At 43.1% G+C, this 10351-nt stretch overlaps 1 protein-coding gene across 18 annotated transcripts in view; it reads right to left on the reverse strand.

Annotated features, from left to right (window-relative positions):
- ZNF470 (zinc finger protein 470) overlaps nucleotides 1-7393 on the reverse strand; it is a 45715-nt gene extending 38322 nt beyond the window's left edge. For 2 of the 18 annotated variants that reach the window (XR_014237604.1, XM_082367985.1), the window contains exons 1-4: nucleotides 6889-7372; nucleotides 6496-6757; nucleotides 5610-5744; nucleotides 4461-4552 (exon numbers count right to left, since the gene is read on the reverse strand). Coding sequence is in view for 14 of the 18 variants with exons in the window: in XM_082367985.1 (XP_082224111.1) it covers nucleotides 4461-4493 (33 nt within the window). In the remaining 4 variants the exon portion in view is untranslated. Of the gene's footprint in view, nucleotides 1-146; nucleotides 221-4460; nucleotides 4553-5609; nucleotides 5745-6495; nucleotides 6758-6888 lie in introns of all 18 variants that reach the window. The other 16 variants (XM_082367976.1, XM_082367968.1, XM_082367970.1 and 13 more) reach the window with 14 other exon arrangements.
- Between the last annotated feature and the right edge of the window lie 2958 nt (nucleotides 7394-10351).

Consider the following 10351-nt stretch of genomic DNA (forward strand, 5'->3'; position numbering starts at 1 on the left):
AAATAAAAAAGTGTTGACTGCATTCAAAACAGAAGAGCATCAAGCACTAAATTATTTTATCTATGTTAGGAGTTAGCTCACTTTCTACACGGAAAAACTAAAGAGCTCTGGGACTGCAACAGAAAGTTTCAAGGAATGATGCTGACCTGATCAGTATGACTTCAATCTCCACAATATATTCTAAGAAATCTTAGTGTTCTCGAGATACTAAGGGGTATGCCTAAAAAGAATGAAAGAAAAAAATGCCCAGCACTATTATTTTGTTTTGAAAAACAAATATATTTAGATCAGGAAAGAACTCATTTGGCAAGTTATTTTTTGATAATCTGCAGAGAAGTATCAAGAGATGATATGAGGTAAGCACATGACAGGTAACCTGTGTTTTGTTACATGGGCTGAATTTCTAACCAACCAGGAAGTGAGGCCAGTTCTATGGTTGATGGCAGATTTTTCATTTCTTTCTTTTTTTTTTTTTTGTGATTTCACTTATACCAACATCTAAGAATGAGTTTTAAATAAAACCAGAGAAAAAGGTTAGATTATTATTCCAAAGAATTCAGACTCTGTCACTTTCTAGCTGGGTGATCTTTGCCAAGCCAATTAACTTCTGTGTGCTTCAAGATTTCCCTCCTAAAAAAATGGTAATAATTTTAGTACCTACCTCATGGCAGCACTGTGAGAATTAAATGAAGTAACAGGCACAGTACCTGGCTAAGTACTCAAGAATTTTTACCTATGATAATTATGAAGGAGAGATGGGAAAGAAAGAAGAGCAGGAGGCCAGGAAGAGGTGAAACATTTGGTTTAGTATTTCAATAAACGTTTTACCTATATTTTATTTTAGTAATTTCAGTATGCTATAGTAGTTAAGAACATGGTCTCTGAAGCCAGACCACCTATGTTCAAATCCTGTCCTGCTCAGCAAACCTAAGCTATTAGTTTTGGTTTCAACTGTTGAAGATATTTTAAATACTTCAAAAGAACAGTCTATTGCATTTACATAAAAATATTCACCATTTTTGTTGCACTTCCTTCATTCCTAATGTTCCAAATTCCCTTCTGATATAATATCTACTGGAAGAACTTCCTTTTACAATTCTTTTAAAAATCTGTCTATGAATTTTCTTAGTGTTCATTCACATGAGAAACTATTTCACCTTCTTGAAGGCTATTTTTACTGGACATAGAATTCTGGGTTGACAATTCTTTTCTTCGAGCACTTTAAAAAAGTTGTTCTACTTTTCTGACTTCCATGGTTTCTGATGAGAAACCCACAGTTATCCATATCACTGTTGTCCTGTATGTTAAGCACAGTTTTTCTCTGGCTGCTTTTGAAGTTTTTTTCCTCTTGTCTTTAGTTTCAGCAGTCTGATTATGACATTTCTGGGTAGGGATTTCTCTGGGTTCATCATATTGGAGTTTGATGAGCTTTACAGATGCACATGTTTATGTCTTTCACTAAAGTTGGTAATTTTTCAGCCATTATTTCTTCAAATTTTTCTACACTTCACTTTCTCCTCCTTTTTGGGGGACTTCAATGATAGAAATGTTAAACATTTTGGTATTGTCTTATAGGACCCTGAGGCTTTGTTCAATCTTTTTTCTCGCTGTTATTCAGATTAGATAGTTTCTGTTTATCCTCAAGTTCACTAACTCTCTCCTCTGTCATCTCCATTGTGCCACTAGTCCATCCAGGGAGCTTATTTTGGTTACTGTATTTTTCATTTCTTGTTCATATTTTCTATTTCTTTGCTGAGACTATCTTTCCACTCATTTCAAGAATGTTCAACTTTACTTGTTGGAGCACTTTTATAACAGCTGCTTTAAAGTCTTTATCAGATAATTCCAACATCGGTGTCACATCAACATTAGTATCCAGTGGTGGCCTTTTTCCCTACGAATTGAAATTTTCCTAGCTTTTCATTAGCTGAGTAATTTTGGATTATATTCCTGACATTCTGGATATTATGAGACTCTACGTCTTGTTTAAATTCTATGGAGAATGTTGGCTGATATTTTGTTCAGGCTGCAAGTTCTAACCAGCTTTCTGTGGGTGGTGGTTTCAACAGCAGTTCCATTTTCAACTCTGTGCAGTGATATTCACCTTTGTCCTACTTATGCACCAGTCAGTGGTCAGCCTGGTCTAAGGCCAGCCTGAGACCTTAGTTCATGCTCATAGACTATGGTATGCTCTTCAGGGTCAGATACATACATGAGCAGCTCAGAGTGAGCTGCTCATGAGATCATAAACAACTTGATGTGGGTGACTTTCTCCCTCTCTGGGATCTCTCCAGTACTTTGTTTCCCAGGGGGCTCCCCTTTTTCGTTCTCTGGCCAGATAACTGGGCCTTATTTATTCCATTCCATTGTGCACTTACCACTTTAAAAGGGGGATTTCTGCTCCCCTCCCCCTCATTCTGAGCATTAGATCCCTTTGCCACTTCTTGAGTCTAAACTAGAAAGTTTCTCCTGCAGTTCTTTCTATCCATGCCAATGCCTACTTCTGAGTTCTGTGCTTGTTGAATCCATGTTAAGAGATATTGGGAGGAAAAAAAAAAGGTAATCACACTGCAGGTTTGGTGGGACTTCACATTTTGGGCTTCTTTCCCAATCTGCCTGTTATGTACTTTTTAGAGACTTCAAATTGCTTCTTCATGCATTCTGGAGCATGCATGCTTCATGCATGCATGCATCCCAGCTTTCAGTGGGAAAGACAGGTGGAGCTTGCTTAGTCCATTACCCAGAACCAGGACTCTCCCAAATTCAGTGCAAAATGTTATTATTTTTAAAACTAATATTCCATTGGAAATATAAACACTCCAGATGTTCAGGGCTTCTTGTGCGTTAAACATCATATTGTAGTTCTTCAGTAGCACATATAGCTAGTGTTTATTATGTGCCAAGTACTTTTCTAAACACTTAAAATATATTGACTCATTAATACTCACAACAGTCCTATAAATTAGGTACTATTATTATTCCCATTTTACGGTTGCGGGAACTGAAATTAAGGTGATATATCTAGTATATGGTGGAGCTAGAATTTGTACCCAGGCAGTTTGGTTCCAGAGTCCTTGTTACTAACCTTTATACCATACTCTGGCACTCTTAAAATATTTTCTTCTGACAAATAACAATAATGCTTTTGTTTAAAATGTATATATGCTCTAAGAAACAAGTTCCATTGGTAGTACATGTTCTGTGGCATTAAATCTGTTTTTTTTTTTTTAAAAAAGGTATTTTGCTTTAAGTTGCTTATTGTGTCTTTGATGTAAAATAAAACACTTTTAATATTCTAAGTTGTTTTGATTTGATTAGATTTTAAAATTTATGTACCAATTTTTATAGTTTTATAATAATTAATTTGCTGGTGACACTTGTTCAGCAGTTTAATCAGAACATGAGTTATAGTTCTTAAGGTTCTATTATTGGTCAATAAGGTATTAATATTAAAAACATTCTGGAGTAGAGTAAGTGTGAGAAACTCTCATCTGCAAGAAATGAAAAATTAGGAATTTAGTCCAAAGAAATCAGAGATGAGGGCAAAAATTCAAATACAAAGATGATAACTGCAACGCTCTCTATTAAATAGTAAAATATTGGCAACAATTTAACTATGGAACAACAAAGGGCTGATTAAATAGATTATGGCATTCATCCTAGAAAGAAAAAAGGATGTAGTACATTCCCTGGCATTTTAAGACACTTATGGCTCCAGTCAAGTAGGGAGGGGAAATCTTTGTTTACTGTGGCAAAAACGTCACCCATCTCACCTGCGCCTGCAGATCTCCTCCACTTCCTTCAATATGCAACTCAGAAATCCCTTCCTCTGTGACTCAAGCCCTCCCAATGCCTCCTCCTTCCAACAGTGAGTAAGATTGTGCAGGATTTCTCACCAAGGTGGCAAAAAGGAGCTAAAATAAGCAGATTTCCTCCTGCCAGATTGTGGCCTATCACAGAGCTTCATCAGTACAGATGAAGGGGCACCTTCTTGTAATTCACCCAAAGGCACTCATTCGGGCTATTAATGGCCCTTCCCCTCCACTCCACAGGAAGTCCACTCTCCACCTGCAGCACTGATCACACTGTAAAAATAAATGTTTGTTACCTTTTCATTTCTCCAACAGATAGTAAGCTCTCTGAGAGCAAGGATAGGGATTTAGGGACTAGGCAGATCGTGGCTCTCGAATCTCCTCTAAGGACTGTATTTCTGTATTGTCAGATACTTATGAAAAAAATGAGTACAAGGGAAGGGCTCACAGTGGGTCATTTCTTGAGTGAAGAATAAACACTGAACAGGAAAAAGTGGAAGCTCTGTAAGAGTGTATTGGGCTGTTTGAAGCTACCTATAGCCCCATTACTCGTCAGAAAGAGAGGAAATAGGAGCCAGGCCTCAAAGTGGGACAATTTTCAGAAGGAAACAAACAATACCAAATCCTGAAAAGCAAGGGAATACTAACCAGGGACATGGCTTTAAGAAGTTCAATTCCCATCACCTTCTCCTTTTCCTGGCTCCTCACATGGAGAAGGGCTTCACCCTGAGAGGGCACAGCTGGGAGGAAGAGAAAAGAACGGTGACAGACTCTAGTGAGAGACTCTAAGAACGGTGAGTAGCTCAAATAATCAAAACCTAGAAACTTTTCCCTTCAGCTCCCTCTGTTCTCACTCCCCTATTCTTACTCCACCCTCCTCTCACAGCCCATGCACTCCCTGGGAAACCTATAATTTACAGCTGGGGTTCTGCTCTGCTCTGGATTTTCAGGCTGAGGACAATCTCTCTCTTGCTCAAAGCCAACCATTCATTAACAACAGAGATGTATTAGGCGTGCTGCATATATTCACACTCTGATGTGACCTTCACGACCTTCAATGAAAATAGGGAATACTGTCACTGTTTCACATGTGAAAGCTCTGGGAGGTGAAGTCTTTTGCACAAGTCACACAGCCTGTAAATAATGGAGCCCACACATCAACCTAGGTCTGCGTGACTCTACCACCCAAGCTATATGCTCAAGCAGACGCCAGAATATAACAAAAAAAACCACCCCATGTGCAACTAACTACTCAGGACTTATAGTCTACGAGACTTGAAAAAAGCCATCTTCCCCAGAAAGAGGTATTACCTTTGTTACAATAGAGTCCATGTGGCTTACAAATAGCTGGACCAAAAAACTGTCAGGAGACCCAAGTTCTCCTTTTGCTTTCTGACAAACTATAGTTCTGAAGAAGTCCCTGGCCACCTCACCCCACCCCCAGGCCTCCAGCCAAGCTTATTCAATCAGGAAGAGGATAAAAATATCTGACTTAATTCTGGTTTCTTTCCACTAAACTCCACTGCTTTTTCAAAGCATTATTATAATGATGAATGTAAGAATGAACGCTTACGGAGCACTAGTTACTATGTGACAGAGACTACACGAAGTGCTTTACAGGTATGAGCTCACTTAATCCTCGTAACAGTCCTATGAGGTACAGAATATCATCTTCATTTTACATAACAGAAACTGGGTCAGAAAGTTTAAGAAAAAAAACTTGCTCAGTTGAGGTCTTGGGATCTGAACTCTTAGGGTCAGCTTCTTCAACTGTCAAAAGTGGTTAAGAATACCCACCTCAAGCAGTTGTTGAGGGGATTACACGAGGGCCAGTACAGAAGGGGACTCTGGAGTCAGCCTATCCTGGATGTGAATCCTGGCTCCTCCACTTACTAGTGATTACTTGTCCTCTCTACGCGTCAGTGTCCTCATCTATAAAAAGGAGATAAGATAGTTTCCACCTCATAATGTTGTGAGGTTTGGTGTTACCATCCCCAAAAGATCTTAGAACCACGTCTGGGCCACAGTAAGCGCTCAGTAAACATTACCTATTGTTACTGCACGCAGTAAAACAAGCAAAGAACAATAAGGCTATGAACAGTGCTTCTTTCCCCTCTCTCTCTCTCTTTACTCACTCTGGCTAGGGGCGGGGCGGGGGGGGGGTAGCGGGAGACAGAGAAGTGTGAGATAGAAATGGGGGAGTATTTCTGTTCATCTACTAAAAGGTGACTAAGCCATGGAAAGGCTGGGATCCCTCAGCACTTCCAGATGAAGCTGTGAATCTCGCCTTCCTCCCAAGTCGCATCCCACAGTGATAATATGGGACAGGACTCTTAACAGATTAAAAAATAAAAATATTAAATACTGAGGTCCTCCTTGAAGAGCAGCACAGCACTCAGAGGTAATGTTCTAATGGGGAATGCTCTCTCCCCTGGGTCCTTGGAGATACGCAGACAGACCTGGAAGGGGAGTGTCTGGTTAGGAGACTCTGGGCAAGTCAAGACCCCTCCCTGAATTCAGCTCCACCCTCCGGCCCGAGGTGACCGTCCAAATCTTTGGACTTCTGGGTCCACCAGACTCTGCGGCCAGGGACATCCTCCTCCAGCACTTGGGCCCAGGAACAGCACCCCCAAACCTTAATTTTCACTCTTGCAGCCGTACCGAGGCCGTCTGCCACTCTTACCTCCATACTTAGTCCCGTGGACGTGTGTAGTGTCCCGATTTCCACACCCTCCAGGCGGGGCAGAAATGCTTCAGCCGCACCGGCCCAACCAGGCGCCTTCCCAGGACTCCAGGGCTTTGGGCCACACTGGGTTCTTGGTGGTGGAGTCAGGGTGTGTGGGGGGCTGGGGTGTGTGTCGGGGGGTGGTCTCCTCCGTAGGCGTTTCCAGCTCTCAGCCACGTAAAATCCTTCATTCGTCCCAATACACGCCGTCGCTCACATGCTGCTGGGACGTGCCAGGTGCACAAAAGACACGCGCAGAAACACGGGCCCCAGTCACACACTTGCCTCCTCTGCGCCCCACCAGTCACATCTCACACCCGCACACACTCTCCCCCCCATTCACACACGTACCTGCCTCCTCCTCCCGGTCACACACACACACCACGCGCTGACGGTCACAGTAGCCAAGTCACGCGCGCACGCTCACGACCCCCCCGCCCCCGCATGCAGACCGGGACGCTGCCCTCTCGGCGCCTCCCCGCGCCCGGCTCAGCCGCTGCCGCCGCCGCCACCCGACTCAGACTTTCTCCTCAGAACCGGCCAGACTCGCTCACGTCCGGGTTTCAAGTCCTCGTCGGAAGTGGGCGTGTCCTCCCAGCGCAAGGGCCTTTGGGAAACGTAGTGCAGACAGGGGTGGCGGCGGCTTTCTGAAATCTGAGGACTAGGCTGCTAGGCAGGGTTCCTCTCCCCGGCCTGGTGATCACTGCCCTCTGTCCCCTATTGGTGCCTCCTGGTCCGGAATAGAGCTACCTAGAAGCCTTTTAGCTTCTGGGTCCGAGAAGTATTGGCTGCCTCCATGAAATGAGCCGAGTCCCGGGGACTTCTGGGAGCCTTCGCCGGGCTCGGAGTACGCAGGCGCAGCTGTCAGGCACTGAAAGCCGAGACCCGAGTAGCCGCTCACCCGCGCCTCCGCCCAAGGTGGGCGGGGTCGCAAGAACGTGGAGCGCGCAGGCGCCTTGAGCAAGGGGAAAAGCCAGGGAAGTGAGCGGAGCTTAGGAGAGGCGGGTCTAGGGGCGGAGCCTTCGGGATAGAAGAGCGGAGATTTGGATTTTGCCTGGTGCTTTGTGCACTTGCGGGTGTGTGCGCGCGCGCGCGCGCGCTGGGGTCTAGGGGAGGTAGATAATTTATTTCCAAAGGTCTACAGATCAAGAGGAACTGTACTTAAGAAACGACGTCTTATGAGCCTCATCAGCATCTGGACTTAATTTACATGACAAGATTCTTGACTTTGAGCTGATGCTATAATGAGATGCGATTTGGGGAGGGGGCCTTGGAAGTCGGTGATTGTTTTGTATGCCGAAGGGAAATGAATCACCAGGGGCCGGAGGGCAGACTGTGGTAGGCATCCATTAAGGTGGCTCCCAAATGATCCCCGCCTCCTGCTATTCATAACCTCATGTAATCCTCTCCCCTTGGAAGTGAGCTGGACCTAGTGACCCACTTTTAATTAACCAAGTACAAAGGTGAGAGGATGCCACTTGTAATATTAGGTTACATAAAGGCTTCGGCTTCCACCTTGGGTACCCTTCTCTTGCCTGCTCACTTACGAGGAAGCCAGCTGCCATGTTGTGAGCTGCCCATGTGGAAAGGAATTGATGTGTCCAGCCAAAGGCCAGCAAGGACCCGAGGCCAGCCAACAGTTTTAATGAGTGAGTTTGGAAGATGATTCTCCTCCCATAAAGCCTTCAGATGACTGCTGTCTTGTTGAAAGACCCCAGGAGCCAGAGGCACCCAGCTGAGCCATGCCTGGATTCCTTACCCAAAGAGGTTGTAAGATGACAAATGTATGTTTGTTTTAAGCCACTAAGCTTTAGCGTAGTTTGTTACACAACAGCTAATGAACATACTATCACAGCCCTTACTCTGTGATTCAGTGAGTTAAAATAGGGATTCTATCAGTAGTCAAAGATACCACATTGATAGAACTACAGCAGCTGCTATCACAATTAAAACCCAAGTGTCATTACCTGCACATATGTTTGTTTTTCACTCAACATAATAATCCACTGCTGTTGCTCCTGAGTGACTGATGGCTTTCTTCCAAATAGCGGTTTAGGGGCCCAGAGTTCTTCCATCTTGCAGTTTTGCCATTCCATACAATTGAGATTCTTCTTCTTCCAGCTGGGTGGTACATCCTCTTCTTAATAACCGAGCCCTGAGTGACACACATTTTTCCTATTCAAACCACAGCCAGAACTGGAAGCAATAGTGGCTGAGTAATGCAGGATGTGCCTCGGCAGTCACATTCTGGAATCCATTTTCAGGCAACAGAAAGGGAAGCACAAACTTTGGGCAGTTGTCTAATCATATCATAGGTATCATTAACAAATGCTACATACCCAGGACCTTGGAAAATAACCATATGGGTTTGTGGTCATTGTACCTGCTACAAGCTACACTAGATAAGAATCCCCCCAGGAGCCCGCACTCTGCACAAATACGTCATTCAGGAATTCCAGTGGAAATATTCATAGAGACTTAGATTACAATCTTTCAAGGGTACTCAGTCTCCTTTCTGTTGACTCAAGTCGATGTGGGACTTGGATGCCATGCCATGGAGTGCTTCTAACTAAAATAAAACCCTAGTGCAGTTTCAACCCTGGGGATCAATGATGAAATAAGGTAAAAGTATCAGATATCAGAACATTCTTAGGATTTCTGTGTTGTGACCATTTCATTTTATTCTCATGATTAACCGTTGCCCTATACTCCAGCTACTGCACATGCCCTAGTTCAGTACACTTTCCAAATGTAATCACTGTCATGAGAAATCCCAGTACCTAAAGGAGACAGATTTTTAATATGCTGGTACTTCATGTCAAAAGAACATAGAAAAGCTACTGGACCCTGACAGGGGAACTTGCAAAAGATAAGTCGGGGGTAGGGACATAAATGATCCACTCCAGCACTATAAACTCTTGAATTCTTTCAAGTCCTTACATATTATGCAATGTAAATTCTAACCCTCAAAATGACATTTCCAAAAATGTGTCCTAGATTTTTGATAGTATAATAAAGGATATTAAATATTTCTGGATGACGTGAATCTCCTCCCTGTCTGCATTTCAAACTATAGGTCATTTTAAATCCAAGAAAGCAATAATGATGGGACTAGAAAAGCAGACTCAAGAGTTTTGTCACAGATTTATGGCAAAGAGAATGAGTAGGGAGGTTTCTTAAGGTTTGAGAAAGTCAAAGTTTTCTAAGATGCTTGAATCTTTCGTGATAGCCCCATTCCAGTTACATGGATTCAAATCTTTCCCAACACTTCACTTTCATTTAAGAGAAGTGGCGAGGTTGGGAATTCAGTAAGTATCGTAGCTCAGCAAACACCTGGATCTACTGTTGCACTTGGCTTTCAGGATTTGCCAGCCCCGCAGTTAGAAGCAGCTAAGAAGAATCCCAACAGTCATAGAAAGATCTGACTTCAATGCCTTTCTTAAGGTCAGAATTTCAAGTGGCCTTTCACTTTTAATTATCTAATTTCATTGTAAACAAGCATCACACTTACTTTTGGAGCTAGCATTGCTGCCTTTAGTTTTTGGTAAGAGCTATCCAGCCCCTCGTGTGCAGTGGGCTGGACCCTGCTGCATCATGAGTATCCTTTCCTAACACAACACAGGATTACAAGTTTCTCTGTCTTTTAACCTATCTCTTTCAATCAGCCCTTAATATTCTGCTTCTCTGTAGTCTGAGAATCATCCTCTAGTACCAATTTCTATATGAGAATAAAAGATGACTCCAACTTAGAAGTTAAATATTGAAAGGATACCAGATACCTTGAAGATTTAAAGAACCAAACAAAACTAGGATG

Source organism: Balaenoptera borealis, assembly GCF_965194805.1.
Source record: "Balaenoptera borealis genome assembly, chromosome: 19".
NCBI lineage: Eukaryota > Metazoa > Chordata > Mammalia > Artiodactyla > Balaenopteridae > Balaenoptera > Balaenoptera borealis.